Consider the following 17,500-nt stretch of genomic DNA (forward strand, 5'->3'; position numbering starts at 1 on the left):
CAAAACCTTAATATTACATTTTATTGTTATAGTGCAATATCTCATCTATTTACTACCTCGACTATTACTATTTTATCGGATCCCTTATTGTTAATGTTTATATTCTTTTATATTTATGTCTATACTTTTTTTTAATCTTTTTTACCACCAGAAGGACTGAAACACTTAATTTCGTTGACAATAAATAATCTATTTTTCTTAAATAGCAAGTTGAACCTTTTCATTAAAGATTGTGGCGCCGCTGGTTGGCGGTCACTGATGACATTTACACAACACCATGTGTTTACACCCTGAATAAACTTTACTTCACACATCACAGCAGCTCAATGACCACATAATATAACACTCAAATATTGTTCATAATAAGATATTTTATTCTAAACAAGGGTCTATATTTGTATCTATTTTTTTTCCTAATTACGAATATAATCATATCCAGGTCTGTGCATAGAAAGGCGTCGATCACGTTGAGTCACGGGCTGAAGGAAACATCAGGTAAAGTTTTGTGATGCAGCTTTCAGAGTAATCAGAGCAAATCCAGCACCAGGAAGTGTTTTGCTTTCCACTTTTTATTCCTTTCATAGCAAAGAATGATTCCTAATTACGGAAAAGGTGGAAAAAGTGATGCATGTCAAACTGAACTTTTCGTTTGAGTCATAAACAAACTCATGTTGATGGAATAAATAAAGACTTTCCGTCCAGTGAAATATAGAGGTGCATACAGTACAGTACGTCATGTCCGAAACAGGAGACAATTCGAACTGTTCGGAAAATAATACTTACATAGAAAGGTTTAATAATACTTACATAGAACTGAGTACGGTTTAAGGGTTTAATGGGAGGTGATATGACGTAATCATAACGTTTTCCTGTGCAGGTCACGTCAGAGATTCAGGATATCCTCTGATATAACTGCCTGCTTTACACCGCTGACACTGACAGCACTGTGAAACCTCGCCGGGCTTCAATGACCTTCCTGTGTGGGGGTGAAAGACTAATCCGTGATTATAGGTTTATACTCCAGCAACACCTTCAAGGAGCCAGACGCGGGGGGAAAAAACAAAGCAACGGAACAACAAGAAAGCAGTTTAGAAAAGGATTATTGAAACCGTATCTCTAATGATACTCAATAACACAATGAACTTATTTCTATAGACTCCAGATGTCAGGACATGAAATATTACAGTTCTAACAACTGCAATTATTTTATGAAAAAAATGTATAGTTTAATTGAGATCGAAATAAGATGTATAAGATCTGCATGTGTGTGTGTGTGTGTGTGTGTGTGTGTGTGTGTGTGTGTGTGTGTGTTTCTCTAGAACTAATATATGCAGCAGATGAAGCTAACACGTGATAGAGCTGCAGATTCTACTTGGCCACCATGACTATTTTTAGCTCCTCCATACTGTACAATGACAGAAACCACATGAGCATGTCCATAAAGATGGACGAGTAGCTTAGCGGTTACGGTTACAGGTGTTAAAATCTCAGGTCCACCAAGCTGCCACTTCTGGGCTTCTGAGCAAGGCCCTTAACCCTTACTTGCTCAGTTGTATAAAATAAGATAAGTCTGGATAAGTGAGGACGTGCTGGCTCAGCGGTCAAGGTGCTGGGTTACGGGTTCAAGCCTCCAAACTGTCACGCTATCAACAATGAACCCTTAACTGCTCTGAGGTGTCATGCCATGGCTGAATATGCGCTCTGACCTCAGCTTGATAATAAGCTGGGATATGCAAACAAAACAAAAAAACTTTAGGGATATTGGGAACTCAAGCAGTTAAGTCCTGTGTTGAGGATCAGGGTTCAAGCCCCAGCACTGCCAAGCTGCCACTGTTGGGCCCTTAAACAAGGCCCTTAACCTTTACTGCTCCAGTGGTTCCTGTATCATGGCTGACTGCGCACTCTGACCCCAAACTACAAAGTTGGGATATGTCAAGAAAGAATTTTACAGTGCTGTAATGTATATGTCACAAAATAAAGGCTTCTATTCTATTTATTCTATTATAAGGGTGTCTGACAAATGCTGTAATTCTAAACCGTTGTCTTAGCTTTACTTACTTGTCATCTGAGACCAACATCATTTGGGTTTAATTACCTTTAATTACACAATGAAGTTTGAGTAAGCTGCACTGTCAGAAATCAAGTTACCAAACTTATCCTTGTTGTTAGTGTGGTATTATTTCTGAGTGAACATATAAAGATACAAACATTCGTTATTAAGGATGACGGACTACATCCTTATCGAGGAAAAGTAGGCCTACGGTTTGGTATTTTTTCCTCCTAGTGTAAATAATTGAAGAAACTCCAGACATCGAACAGTACTCGAGTGATCGGCTATAATCGAGGTAATATCGTGTACGTTTAGTTAACGACTGAATTGTAACTGTCCTTTAATAAGAGATTACATTTTAGGCAAATGAACGTAAACTGTACTTTTCCTTTTTTGCTGCTGTTTTCCCCCCATCACAAGTAGCTCCATCTTTAGTACCTTTAGAATGTATTTTTATTCATTCATTCATTCATTCATTTTCTACCGCTTATCCGAACTTCTCGGGTCACGGGGAGCCTGTGCCTATCTCAGGCGTCATTGGGCATCAAGGCAGGATACACCCTGGACGGAGTGCCAACCCATCTCTTGTATTTTTATGCTTGTGAAAATAAATTTAAGTTACGCTATCAGACCTTACACACCACTGAAGGAGACTTTCTTTAAATCTTTATTTTGTAAGCTTTATTACTCCTACCTTCACAGCTCGGGGTAATACAGCTCTCTAACCCCAGTCTCTACATCTTTAGTGCCTTCGTGTAAAGTTGTATAGGTCTGAATTACATAAGTGGACCTTAAAGACCACTTTACTCTAAGAAGACAATCAAAGCCACACCTTCCACATCCACCTTCCCGAAATACCAGTTTCTTTTCGGAGTTTAGCTTTAATTAGATTTTATAGTGCATCAGTGGTCTTTACTGTCCAGTTTATACAGATAAAAGATAACGGTACTAATAAATATAAGCACCAGGTACAATACGGTTTTGCATTTTGCATCGTTTCTGAGCAAATACTATATATAACATGCTTAGTGCACTGAGGTTTACCGACGTAATAGGATTCAGTCAACGTCACAGGTTTGAAACTTTTTATTTTATTATTTGTTATCATTGTTATTATTATGTATTGCACCTGTGACTCGTAATCCTAAGGTTGTGGGTTCGAGTCTCGGGCCGGCCACGACTGAGGTGCCCTTGAGCAAGCACCAAACCCCCCAACTGCTCCCCGGGCGCCGCAGCATAAATGGCTGCCCACTGCGGGTGTGTGTTCACGGTGTGTGTGTGTGTGTGTGTGTGTGTGTGTGTGTGTGTGTGTGTGTGTGTGTGTGTGTGTGTGTGTGTGTGCACTTTGGATGGGTCAAATGCAGAGAACTAATTCTGAGTATGGGTCACCATACTTAGCCGTATGTCACTTTCACTTTCACTGAATTTCCGGTTGTACGGGACTCACCTGTGTAGAAAACGCTGGTCGCTAAGGGCGAGGAAAAGCTCTGATCCAGAGCCAGCTTGGTGAGCACCGTGCCAACGGACCGTCCCGGGAACCGGCGCTCGAGCGCTCGAAGCCAAAAGTAGTTCCAGTTACCATGGAAACAGAACGCCACGAGCGCCACGTTCCTGGTGCGCTTCCAGTCCAGCTCGCCGGTGTCCTTGTGCGTCACGCGCTGATGGAGAAGATCCCCGCCGGCGAACAGACAGCCGTACAGAGACACGTTGGTGAGCCACGGGAAGACCTTCCTCATCTTAAAAAGAAATAAATAATATGTATATTCAGGCGAGCTGTGTAAGTTTGGCACTGATCCGGGATTGGATTTGACCTCTGCTGAACACGTCAAGCGCGTGAATGAGCGACTTAATAAAGGAAGCTGGTGTGGGTGTGTCTCAAATCTGGGATAACCTCCTGTCACCTTGCTGTGTCTTGGTCATGAGGCCGGTTGCCAGGTCGGATTAATGCTGTACGCTTCAACGCTTAAACTCGCTTGCTAAACACACAACCACTTACTTCACTGCACACCACCTCATTCATACAATACACACACTCATCAGCAGCTCAGTGCATCATAATGCATCCTGATTTAATAATTTTAATAATAATAATAATAATAATTTATATGTTCATGTCAAACTGGGAACAAGTGCATGCAGTTTTTTTTTCGGAATTCTCTGCATTTAACCCACCCAACACAGCAGTGAACACACACACACACACACAGCAGTGAACACACACCCGGAGCAGTGGGCAGCCATTTATGCTGTGGGGAGCAGTTGGGGGGTTTGCTGCCTTGCTCAAAGGCATGGTCATGGCCGAGACTCGAACCCACAACCTTAGGGTTAGGAGTCAGACTCTCTAACCATTAGGCCACGACTTCTCCACTGTGGTGTTGACACAACGTACACAGAACGGTGTAAACGACATGAGTCATGGTCTCTCTCATGGTTTCCTCCCAGGAGGACAGTGTGTGTGTGTGTGTGTGTGTGTGTGTGTGTGTGTGTGTGTGTGTGTGTGTGTGTGTGTGTGTGTGTGGTTTTCTGTGCTGAACCAGTGTCCAATTCACAGTATGTTCCTGCTTTACACACAGATCTTACCCTGGAACATACAGAACAAAACTCTGTGTGTCTGTACACTCAGACATTCAGACATTCATACATTCAAACGGTTGTGTTTTCAGCTATTCTTGTTTTTAATGAGTTTTAGGCTCAATTATTTTTTCTTTTTTTCCCGTCTGACATCCTGTCGGTCAGGTCAAACTGGACGCATCAGTGTGACATACAAAGTGCAGAGAGGTGGAGTACAGGAGGCACCTGACAGACAACATTTTCTCTAAACATACTGTATGACTGGGATTTGACTTAATTGCCTGAGTAGGAATCTTTTTTTTTCTATTTCAGACACAACCCTGTTTATTTCCCTGGCTCTTAAAACCTCTAACTTTGACTGTATGATTTGTGACGATTTGACTGGATTTTTAATTTCACGTCTCAGCGTGGAACATCGCTAATTCGCAGACGTGTTGTTTATAGACTACGGAAACGATTCTGTACGTACGACATGTAAACCAGATGTGCAGCATGAAGCTGGAACTTGAGATGATTTAAGATGTGTTGAGCAATTAGACTAAAAGCTTCCAGATCAGATCAGCCATCAGCACTTTTCTTCAGCAGGACATCTACAGAGCGTGTAACGATCGATGATCGGCGGACGAACGAATGAACAAATCCTGACTGATACATTGCAGTATGACTGAGTTATTCATCTTACAGTAATGTTGGGTGTAAATGTTTTCATGCATAAGAGTAAATATATGCAAATTTTACTTTGATGTTTAATTTCCATGGTTAGATTTTTATCATGATACGAATAAAGATAAATTAATCTTAAGGATGCCATGACACCTGGGCCTAAGACATCAAAATTAAACACATAATTAATAAAAAAAAAATCCTTTAATTATGAGGTGTTTTGCATAACGTGTCATCGTAATAAACCTAAACAAAGAGTGACAATAGAGTTGTTGTTGTTGTTGTGAAATGCAAATGCACACATTTTTAATCAAATTATATTAATAACCACCGACCTAATCTGCATATCAACGGTTTTTTTCTGTGATATGCAAATTCTAATTAGCATAATAAGCTCATACGTAAATATTTTTCTTTTTTAAATACGAAACATTTTTGCCATTTATTTTAATACGTCTGTGAAAAAAATGTTCTTTTAGCTTAAAAAAAATTAAAATAATAAATAAATAAATAAATAAATAAATAAATAAATATTTAAAAAAAAAGACTTTAAAACAAACATCAAACGCTTTATGTGTACGTTTTTGACGGGCGCGCGCCTGGTGTTGGGGGGCGTGTCACCGCTGCCAGCGTGTGACGCGCATGACGTCACCGCTGCCAGCACACCAGGAAGTAGGGTTAAAAATTTCTCTACACAAATGAGCAGAGTGCGCGAGCGAGAGCTAACAAACGCGCTATAGTTTTATTCCACGGTTATTTATTTCACCTCGTCGGAGACTCATTTATTTACTTTATTAATTCTTCACGTTGCCGAGGAAGGAAAAAAAAGGTATGAAATGGATTTTACTTCACTGACATGATTTACAAGGTCCGGTTTGGATCGGATTAGATCGGATTAGCATGCGGGTAGCTAAGGCAGAGACTCAGAAAGAGAGAGAGAGAGAGAGAGAGAGAGAGAGACCTCAGTGTCGGCTGTAGGTTTATGGAGAATCCTGAGGTAAATTGGGGGTAGGGGGACGGGGTGTGTGGAGGGTGCGCGCGATATAACCGTATGACGCGTGTACCGTGATGAGTGACGTCACTGTCGGTTTATCTGACAACATCGCGGTATCTGTCGGTATTTTTCCGTATAAAACGATGAAGCAGAAAGATCTAGAACGGTTTGAGACCGTGCCGTATGACACCTGGTGAGATGTCGTGCTAAAACACAGGCCGTGTCGGTCAAACTGGTAGCCCGGACTGGTCGAACTGGTGGTCCGTCCTTCATCGGATAGCCTCACAGCTCCGGGTTTGAACCCTGACCTCGGGTTCCTGCTTGTTTGTTGGTGTCCTTGACCACGGATCGGTCACGTGTCCTGTGTTCACGGTGTCCTGGTGTCCTGTATTCACGGTGTCCTGGTGTCCTGTATTCACGGTGTCTTGGTGTCCTGTGTTCACGGTGTCCTGGTGTCCTGTATTCACGGTGTCCTGGTGTCCTGTGTTCACGGTGTCCTGCGATGTATTGACGTCCCATCCGGGGTGTATACGCTTACGTCGACCGGCATAACGTTCATTATTTCGTTTATTGGTGTAATTCAAGCACTTACCAGCGAATACACACGTTCTACCGTTCTGACCCGACGGACCTGCGTTTTGAAGACCGAGCTGGATTTTACTGTAAGGTGTCTAGTCTCAGATGATGTGGTAGCCTAGCGGTTAAGGTGTCGGGCTACCAATCGGAAAGGAAGGTTGTGAGTTCGATTCCTATGTCCACCAAGCTGCCACTGCTGGGCCCCTGAGCAAGGCCCTTAACCCTCAATTGCTCAGTTGTTTAAAAAAAATGATATAAAATGTAAGTCGCTCTGAATAAGGGGCGTCTGCTAAATGACGTAACTGTAAAGATCTTCAAATTTTTATTCGCGGTGTTTCTTTAGACGACGGACATATAAATTCTGGATGCAAGTTTTAAAGGCTCATCAGAAGGAAACCCGGGCTCGTCCGGGTGACACCGGAAAGCGAGATCAGAAATTATTTCCCTTCCTTCTCTAACCGTGTACTATATGGTCAAGAAGGGCAACTGGGTAACTAGGAAATTCATTGAAGGTATCTACAGCTATCCTAATGAAAGAACAAGGAAGATTCTAGAAACCGAGGACGAGACTACAGGAGCCGAGGTCGTAAGGTCGGAGGAAAACTTTCGCGGCTTTAAATCTAAAATTTTCACTTTGCATCAGTGTTTCGTCGAATTGCACGTGATCGCGTGTGAAAATATCGCAAACAACATCGCATACTTGAATTTTTTTTTAATTAATAAAAAAAAATAATATTATATTAAAAGAATAAAAATATAAATCTATTTTTTTAATCTTTTAAAATGTTTTTTTTTTTACAAATAATTTTTATATAAAATACTTTTAATTATATATATTTTTTAATTTTTATATATTATTGCAGTGGTGAAATTCAAGTTCTGATTTTTTTTTAAATTATTATTATTATAATAATTTTTTTATATATGTAAATGGACATAAAAACATTAATATTAATAATATCATCTGCTCTGAATTTTTATTTATTTATTTAATTTATTTTTTGGTCCGTAGGTGTCTGGTGACCATGTTGTTCCGAACATGAACTTTTGGTGCTTGGACCCCTAACATCGCACATCATGTGATTTAAGCTGATAAACTAAAAGAGGAAATCAGACTTATTTCAAACCAGACTCGTACTTTATATACAGAGCTTTTCTCTTTCTTCTCCCGTGACCTGTGTTCTTTGTTTGTGAAGAAGATCCTGGTTACGGCTGTTTGTTCACGGCCCTTTACACAGCCACTCCTTCGCTCTGAATTGTAGTTTGCTTTCTGGTGTGACCACTTTTTCTTTTTTCTCCCTCTCCTGTCCTATAGCTGGCTTGGGGGCTTTAGTGCAGCGTAGGTCAGGTGCAGTGAGGAATTCTTTTACTTTGCTCATGGTTATGTAACATTTCTATATTATCTCCAAAATAGATTCTGGATTATAATTATTACTAATATTCTCGGCCGTGTAGCTCAGATGCAAATCAAAGGCTTACGTCGGTGCGCTCCTTCTGATAGGTTATGGTTTCTATAGTAACGGCTTTTTTTTTTACAGGTACTTTTATAGCGATTTTTATTAAGGTCAATGTTTCTGATCTCAGAGGGGTCAGAGGTTTGTGTGGTGTGTATGTGTGTGTGGAGCCGGGGCAGTGGTGTGTGTGTGTGTATGGAGCAGGGGCAGAGGTGTGTGTATGTGTGTGTATGAAGTAGGGTGTTTTTGTGTGTGTATGGAGTAGGGCAGATATTGTGTGTGTGTGTGTGGGGTGTGTGTATGAAGTAGGATAATTGGGTGTGTGTTTGCGTGTGCTTGTGTGTGTATATGGAACAGGGCAGAGATTGTGTGTGTGTGTGTGTGTGTGTGGAGCAGGGGCTGTAGTGCGTGTGTGTGGTGTGTGTATGAAGTAGGATAATTGGGTGTGTGTTTGCGCGTGCTTGTGTGTATATGGAGCAGGGTAGAGATTGTGTGTGTGTGTGTGTGTAGAGCAGGGGCAGAGGTGTGTGTGTGTGCAAGAAGTAGGATGATTGTGTGTGTGTGTGTGTGTGTATATGGAGCAGATATTGTGTGTGTGTGTACAGTATAGAGCAGGGGCAGAGGTGTGTGTATGGAGCAGATATTGTGTGTGCTTGTGTGTGTATGCAGCAGGAGCAGAGGTGTCTGTGTGTGTATGGAGCAGGGGCAGAGATGTGTGTGTGTGTGTGTGTATATGAAGCAGAGTGATTGTGTGTGTGTGTGTGTGTGTATATGAAGCAGGGTGATTGTGTGTGTGTGTGTGTGTGTGTGTGTGTGTGTGTGTGTGTGTGTATGGAGCAGGGGCAGAGATGTGTGTGTGTGTGTGTGTGTATATGAAGCAGAGTGATTGTGTGTGTGTGTGTGTGTGTGTGTGTGTGTATATGAAGCAGGGTGATTGTGTGTGTGTGTGTGTGTGTGTGTGTGTGTGTGTATGGAGCAGGGGAAGAGGTGTGTGTGTATGAAGCAGGATTATTGTGTGTTTATGGAGCAGATATTGTGTGTGTGCTTGTGTGTGTATGGAGCAGGGGCAGAGGTGTGTGTGTATGGAGCAGGGGCAGAGGTGTGTGTGTACTGTATGAAGCAGGGTGATTGTGTGTGTGTGTGTATATATGGAGCAGATATTGTGTGTGTGTGCTTGTGTGTGCTTGTGTGTGCTTGTGTGTGCTTGTGTGTGTGTGCAGCAGGGGCAGAGGTGTGTGTGTGTGTATGTGTGTTTGAACACAATAGTGAGTCATTAGTGAGGTGTTCCTGTGTGTAATGTGTGTAACTGTCAGTGTGGTCAGTTTCATGCACTATAACAGACAGTCTGTGTCGGGATCCTTTACAGGTCGTCTCACATCTGTGTAGAAAAATCCTGACATTGTTTATAAACATATAATTATGATATATAACATATAATTCCATATAATTTCATTTTAATCACCAAGCATCTGTTACTAATCATAAGATCGCAGCTGAATGACCTCGAGCTTGCTGTCTGATTGCAGATGGACCCCACGCTTGCTGAAATGGGGAATCACCTCTCTGACGCCATGAAGATTTTGGAAAGCGGACAGCTGTAAGACCTTTTTTTTTAGTCTCTCTGTGAAGAATTTGAAGTTCTTTCATCATCCTATCACAAAGCTAACAGCGTGTGAGTAAACGTGTCTGTGTTTGTCAGAGAGACGCCGCAGGACGCAGAGAGACGGCGGCTCAGCTGGAGAGACATCCCGGGACCTCTGCAGGGAGAGTAAGTCCTCCTGAGCCACCAAGGCTTCGGCACCACTCGTTCATGTCTGTTAATGTCGATGAAGACGTCCCTGTCTCTTCTCTGGCTCTCGATGGGTTTCGTCTTCGCTCGCTCTGATTTCTGTGTGTTTTGCTTTTAGCGGGCAGAATTTCGTGACCATCCTGCAGCTCATTCAGAACCTCATGCATGAAGACGAGGACAAACAGGGACACCGGTAAGTTTCTGTGTCCTTCAGCAATGACATTAGAGATGAAGAATTAATGCACACACACACACACACACACACACACACACACACACACACACACACACACACACACACACACACACACCATCTCTGTCCCTGTTACACACATACTTTGTCTCTGTTCTTGCTTGATACACACGCACTCTATCGCTGTCCATGCTCCATCCATAAACACACACACACTCACACACACACACACACATGCACACCCTCCATCTCTGTCCCTGCAACTCTCTCAAACACACACACACATGCACACCCTCCATCTCTGTCCCTGCAACTCTCTCAAACACACACACATGCACACCCTCCATCTCTGTCCCTGCAACTCTCTCAAACACTCACACACACACACACATGCACACCCTCCATCTCTGTCCCTGCAGCACACACACACACACACACATGCATACCCTCCAACTCTGTCCCTGCAACACTCTCTCACACGCACACACGCACACCCTCCATCTCTGTCCCTGCAGCACACACACACACACACACACATGCACACCCTCCAACTCTGTCCCTGCAACACTCTCACTCACACACGCACACACGCACACGCACGCACACCCTCCATCTCTGTCCTTGCAACACTCTCTCACACACACACACACACACACACACACACACACACATACACACACACACACCAAACACACACACACACACACACACACACACACACACCCTCCATCTCTGTCCCTGTAACACTCTCTCTCTCTCTCTCTCTCTCTCTCTCTCTCACACACACACACACCCTCCATCTCTGTCCCTGTTACACTCTCTCTCACACACACACACGTCTCTCACACAGACCCCCTGTCTTTGTCCCTGCCCTATCAGCACACGCACCTCTATCTCCACTGTAAGGAAAAACACACAGCACATGAGCCAAAGAGATGATAAAGCAGTTCATGATAAACACTTCACTGTTTGTTTTGGCTTGTAAATTGTGTGTGTGTGTGTGTGTGTGTGTGTGTGTGTGTGTGTGTGTGTGTGTGTGTGTGTGCGTGTGTGTGCGTGTGTGTGCTTCCTCAGCAGGATGCAGTGTGTTGGAGAGCAGGGTCACATGGCCTTACTGGGTCACAGCCTGGCTGCTTACATCTCCATTCTGGATAAAGAACGTTTGAGAAAACTGACCACACGTATCCTCTCAGACACCACACTGTGGCTCTGCAGACTCTTCAGGTATGCTTCATCATCATCATCATCAACTCGGTTCTTCTCGTCTAGCTATAAATCAAAGTGTCACGAGGCACTATTAATAATCCCTCATTTTTTTCCACGATTTATTCGTCTAAACTCTACATCACCGTGCAGCTTATTTTAATCGAAGTCATTCAGTCTGGTTTGACGTGACTAAAAGGGAACGTAAAGATCGAGCCCCAGGTGTGTTGTCGCAGGTATGAGAACGGCTCGGCGTATTACCACGAGGACGAGCGAGACGGGCTGCTGAAGGTGTGTCGTCTGGTCGTTCACACACGCTATGAAGAGTACGCTACAGATGGCTTCGCCGTGTTCAGCGCCAGAGCGCCGGTTATTTACCTGAGCGCGGCGTGCAGGTCGGGGCTGGGAGAACACCTGTGCAGCCAGGTAACACAATGCAAACACAAAGGGACTCAGTAAATAAGACTTTCTGTGCTATTGGTAATACTAGTAATACTACTACTAATAATAATGCAACTGATTACTATGAGCTGCTGTTATTACTGTTACTAGTACTGATGCAACTAATACTGTTACTAACACTAACAGCTTCTATTACTGCAATAACACTAAACGATTAACACACTGATCCTCATGCTAATGCTCTTATTACTATAACTATTAATGCTACTACTACAAATCTGATTATTACTGCTCTTATTAATCCTGCTGGTACTGACGCTGCTATCGGTTCGAACACTACCACTATTACTGGTGATACTGATAATGCTGTAATAATAAAACTAGGAATTATAATAACCATGCTATTACTACATCTACTAATGTAGCTATTATTAATTTAATAATAATAATAATAATAATAATAATAATAATAAATGCCTCTATTACTACATCTACTAATGTAGCTATTATTATTATTTTTATTAGTATTATTATTATTATTATTATTACTACTACATCTACTACTTTAGCTATTACTTTATTAATAATAATAATAATAAAACTAAAATAATAATAAATTCCTCTGTTACTGCTCCTTATAATAATAGTAATAATAATAATAATAATAAATTCCTCTATTACTACATCTACTAATGTAGCTATTATTATTATTATTATTATTATTATTATTATTACTACTACTACATCTACTACTTTAGCTATTATTGCTATTATTATTATTATTATTAATAATAATAATAATAATAATAAAACAAAAATAATAATAAATTCCTCCATTACTACTCCTTATAATAATAGTAATAATAATAATAATAATAATAATAATAATAAATGTCACTATTATGACTCCTAATAATAATAATAATGATAATAATATTAATAATAATAATAATAATAATAATAATAATAAATGCCTCTATTGCTACTCCTTATAATAGTAATAATAATTATAATTATAATAATAATAATAATAATAAATGCCTTTATTACTACTCCTTATAATAATAATAATAATAATAATAATAATAATAATAATAATAATAATAATAATAATAATAATGCTATTACTACATCTACTACTTTAGCTATTATTATTTTCATAATAATAATAATAGTTATTATTATTATTATCTGGCATCAAATCAAATACACAACCCATGTGATCTGTTGTGAGAACAGGAGCAGTTGAAAGAACATTATTATTATTAGTAGTAGTAGTATTAGTAGTAGTACTGTTTATTAGTACTTTGACTACTTCTAATCCACACTGCTAACTACTACTATTACTTGTAATGCTTCTATAACTACCCCTAATAATCCTATCACTAATGCTGCTATTTTCTACTCATGCAACAGTAACCACATCCAATACTATCACTACTGCTGCTACCAATCAAATAAAAGGAAATAGAAATGAAATCGGGGCACATAAGCCTTTATTATCGCCACATATACAGCACGGCGCGGCGGGATCCTTTGTTTATCCCAACTGAAGAGTTTGGGGTCGGAGCACAGGGGCAGTTAAGATAACAGCACCCCTGGAGCAAAGAGGGTTAAAGGCCGTGTTCAGTTTCCCAGTAGTGGCAGCTTGGTGGTGCTGGGGCTTGAACCCAGAGCCTTCTGACTGTTAGTACAGCAACCTCTGATACTTTTAATTAATTTGTTTATTTAATTGTATGTTTACAGTTGGGTCTGCCTCTGTCCAGCATCTGCACCGTGCCGTGCAACACCATGTTCGGATCTCAGCACCAGATGGTCAGAGTCCAGCTTTTCTTCAACGTGGATTTCCTCTTGCTTGGTATTTTTCTGTCACATTTGCATTTTTTCATTGTTTTGTTCTCACAGGATGTGGCCTTGCTGGACAAGCTCATCAAAGAGGACGTGGAGGCCGGGAAACTTCCTCTGCTTCTAGTCGCGAACGCTGGTGAGTTGTTTTATCGATGTAGGGATGGGCGATAAACGATAGCGATATGCGAAATGTGTTAGATAAAACGATCGATATCGTTTTATTCATCGTCGGAAGAAAACCGAGGTCGCGAAGCAACTTTGGTTGCATTAAAAAAAGGCACTTGCTCTCTGGTAACCTAGCAACGAAGGGAGTGACACGCGAACAGCCAATCATGTAACAGTATCACGTCTGGTTGCGCCATATCGTCGTCACGTGCCGGTCTGCTGGATTCCTCTTCGGTAACCGACGACTGACGAGCAGGAAATGAGCCGCAGAAAAGTAAAGAGGAAAAATCAGCTACTTTTTCATGTTTCTGCAGGTTTTATATTTCACACAATGTTACTGTCGTGTATCAGGTTTGTGTTTTATATTACAGATGTATCTCAGTCTACCTCAGTTTTATTTATGTTTACAAAACACTACACATATTTTACACACTTTAGTCACCAGAAGGTGAACAGCTAGTGAACTTCCTCGCACTAAACCTGCACTAAATTCTCAGGTTTCTCTGTTTATATTTAACACTTTGCACTATTTTATTACACTTTATTAAGCATTTCTTACATTTTTTGTCATTTCGCACCTTAAACGTTAAGAGATAATAGTTAAGTGTTCATTGTGACTTTAGACTCATGTTTACATTATAATTATTGGAGGTTTCCTGGTTGGTGACGTTTCTGTCTTAATAACTGAGGGGATTCTGATCAGAGGAAGGTGAAGTTTACAATAAAAAGGTTTAAATGTAATATATTTTTCTCCTGGTCCTTATTTTAAATGGGTCATAAAAAATAATCGATAATTATCGATATCGACCGATACGAAACACTGATATCGTGATACAGTTTTCAGCCGTATCGCCCAGCCCTAGTTTGGTGTGTGAATAACTAACTCGGAAGTAGCATTAAAGGGCGAGATGTGGCTTGTTATTAACCAGATAAAGTGCGGTGACAAACCCAAACACCTACAATAGTCCAACTAGAGTTAGCATTAGCAAGGATTCGCATGACATCACTTTCGAGCGCTAAAACAGACACTGAGCAGTTTGATTTTGAGGAAGTTTTCTGTGAAATAAAAAATGGTTCTAAGACGTATACAGATTTATACGGATAATACTTAAACTGCCTTTTCAGGAGCATCGTCGCTAATGAAAAAAAAAATCACTGAATAACTAACGCGAGAAACTAACGCTCGTCCGGCAGCCATATTAAATTGTTAACATAGCCTGCTGGATCATGTAGGCGCGGTTTAAATAACATGACGGTTTTCTCAGCTGTCACCTCAGTAAACTCAAGCTACGGCTGTAGAGCCACAGTCTGGTCTGGTCCGTTGTCAGAATAAGCCTTGTTGTTAATGTAAACTAAACTATACTGATACATCTGTATCAGTATTAGTGGCAATATTAACATTTATAATTTATGGTGTTGTTTTACAGGAACTCCAGGTGCAGGTCATACTGACAAACTGAGTCGTCTGAAAGAGCTGTGTGTTCAGTACAGCGTTTGGATCCATGTGGAGGGGTGTGTGTCAGTGTGTATGTGTGTCTGTGTATGTGTGTGTCAGTGTGTATGTGTGTGTCAATGTGTATGTGTGTGTCAGTGTGTGTATGTGTGTGTCAGTGTGTATCACTGTTAGTGTATCGCTGTGTGTCGGTGTGTGTGTCGGTGTGTGTGTCGGTGTGTGTGTCGGAGTGTGTGTCGGAGTGTGTGTCGGAGTGTGTGTCGGAGTGTGTGTCGGAGTGTGTGTCGGAGTGTGTGTCGGAGTGTGTGTCGGTGTGTGTGTCGGTGTGTGTGTCGGTGTGTGTGTCTGTGTGTGTGTCGGTGTGTGTGTGTGTGTATCGGGGTGGTGTTGTCAGGGTGGTGTTGTCAGTGTGTCTATATCAGTGTGCGTCACTGTGTCTGTGTATCACTGTGTGTTAGTGTGTGTCACTGTGCGTCGGTGTGTCTGTATTGTATGTAGTGTATTTTTACAAAAGATGCTCTGGTGTTAATTGTTTCACGCTGACTTTATGTATTTACTTAAAATTGTTGAATTAACTGGAAGTTCGACTGAAATTAAAAGGGAAATAATGTTTAGTGTCTTTTATTGTAGTTTTTTTTAATCATTTACTGATAAGTGCTTCTCCTCCATCTTTCACATTTAGTGTCAATCTGGCAACCCTGGTGCTTGGAAACGTCTCCTCTGCTGTCACGGTTCGCTGAGAAATGTTTTCTTTTGTACAAACCTTTGTATAATGGAATGTTTGGGTTTATTAGAGCTTTTATTCACTGATGCTGGTCCTCTGTGTGTGTGTGTGTGTGTGTATGTGTGTGTGTGTGTGTGTGTGTGTGTGTGTGTGTGTGTGTGTTCAGGCAGCCACTAAGTGTGACAGTATGACATTGACTCCTGGCCCATGGCTCGGCCTGCCTGCTGTTCCTGCTGCGACTCTTTACAGACACGAGGATCCTGCGCTGGTGAGCATTGCGTGTATTTAGTCTGAAGTGGGCGGGGCTAACTGTGAATAAACTTTGCATAAGATTACATCTTGTCCAATCACAAGGTTCCCACAGAGCACAAGCTTAAGGAACTTTCTCCATGTTAATACAGAATGAAAGACCGCTAGGTATAAAGTAGTCTAATCTCTCTCTCCTCTCTCTCTCTCTCTCTCTCTCTCTCTCTCTCTCTCCCCCTTTCTCTCTCTCTAATCTCTCTCCTCTCTCTCTTTCTAATTTCTGACCTTTCTCTCTAATCTCTCTCTCTCTAATCTCTATCTATCTATCTATCTATCTATCTATCTATCTATCTATCTATCTATCTATCTATCTATCTATCTATCTATCTATCTATCTATCTATCTATCTATAATCTATTTCTCTCTCTCTCTCTCTCTCTCTCAGTCTCTAGCAGCAGGTCTCACTTCCAGCCATCCAGTGGAGAAACTTCGTGCTCTTCCTCTCTGGCTTTCATTGCAATATCTTGGGCACGATGGAATCATAGAGAAGATACAACACGCCCTGCAGCTGGTGAGCACGTGCACACACACACACACACACACACACACACACACACACACACACACACACACACACACACACACAGAGTGACAGGTGGTCCTTCGTTATCTACAGCGCATAACAATATAATCGCAACAACTGACTTCAGTTTTATGCAAATTAGTTAAGGCATTAAACCTAAATTATTGGCTGATCAGCTGACCAATCACATGACATTTCCTTTCCGTACATTAAAGTCTCGAGTCTCTGTTTAAAAGAGGAGAGTTTACAGATATAGAGAGAACATTTTGTGAGTTTAAACGGTGTGTTGTGTTTCTGCAGAGTCAGCAGCTTCTGGCACGGCTGAAGTCTTTGTCCTCCATAAAGACGTCGGTAAGTGAATACACTCTTACAGTATTTTAGCATTTAGTGTTTTAGCAAAGCCTCTGTGAGATTTACTGCATCAAACACGCTAAAATCTGCAGTTTCCCAAATTGACACGGTAAAAGCGTGTTAATACAGTTGTTCGTTTACCGACCGTTAAATTATTCATACAATTAACGATTGACAGAATTATTGCCTACTGACTTTATCGGACCGACTTCAGGCCACTTTGTTTTTGCCAGAT

General features: G+C 41.2%; 2 protein-coding genes and 1 long non-coding RNA gene across 7 annotated transcripts in view; 2 read left to right on the forward strand and 1 right to left on the reverse strand.

The window, feature by feature from the left end:
- Positions 1–3,816, reverse strand: part of mpv17l (MPV17 mitochondrial membrane protein like) — an 8,120-nt gene extending 4,304 nt beyond the window's left edge. The window contains exon 1 of the mRNA XM_027135718.2: positions 3,498–3,816. Within this exon, the coding sequence (XP_026991519.2) occupies positions 3,498–3,786 (289 nt within the window). The 5' untranslated portion in view covers positions 3,787–3,816. The remainder of the gene's footprint in view (positions 1–3,497) is intronic.
- LOC125138710 lies at positions 3,644–5,560 on the forward strand. The gene is made up of 3 exons (XR_007137927.1): positions 3,644–3,760; positions 4,787–4,828; positions 4,934–5,560. It is a non-coding gene; the product is annotated as an uncharacterized LOC125138710 (long non-coding RNA).
- Positions 5,561–5,929: 369 nt separating this feature from the next.
- The window catches only part of pdxdc1 (pyridoxal-dependent decarboxylase domain containing 1), a 23,941-nt gene continuing 12,370 nt past the window's right edge, over positions 5,930–17,500 (forward strand). For 2 of the 5 annotated variants that reach the window (XM_047801029.1, XM_047801031.1), the window contains exons 1-13: positions 5,930–6,112; positions 9,833–9,905; positions 10,008–10,076; positions 10,216–10,290; positions 11,368–11,514; positions 11,730–11,919; positions 13,642–13,710; positions 13,801–13,879; positions 15,336–15,420; positions 16,044–16,092; positions 16,252–16,353; positions 16,777–16,902; positions 17,215–17,265. In XM_047801029.1, the coding sequence (XP_047656985.1) occupies positions 9,835–9,905; positions 10,008–10,076; positions 10,216–10,290; positions 11,368–11,514; positions 11,730–11,919; positions 13,642–13,710; positions 13,801–13,879; positions 15,336–15,420; positions 16,044–16,092; positions 16,252–16,353; positions 16,777–16,902; positions 17,215–17,265 (1,113 nt within the window). In that variant the 5' untranslated portion in view covers positions 5,930–6,112; positions 9,833–9,834. Of the gene's footprint in view, positions 6,114–9,831; positions 9,906–10,007; positions 10,077–10,215; positions 10,291–11,364; positions 11,515–11,729; positions 11,920–13,641; positions 13,711–13,800; positions 13,880–15,335; positions 15,421–16,043; positions 16,093–16,251; positions 16,354–16,776; positions 16,903–17,214; positions 17,266–17,500 lie in introns of all 5 variants that reach the window. The other 3 variants (XM_027135678.2, XM_047801028.1, XM_047801030.1) reach the window with 3 other exon arrangements.

This window comes from Tachysurus fulvidraco, chromosome 15, assembly GCF_022655615.1.
Source record: "Tachysurus fulvidraco isolate hzauxx_2018 chromosome 15, HZAU_PFXX_2.0, whole genome shotgun sequence".
In the NCBI taxonomy this organism is placed as follows: domain Eukaryota; kingdom Metazoa; phylum Chordata; class Actinopteri; order Siluriformes; family Bagridae; genus Tachysurus; species Tachysurus fulvidraco.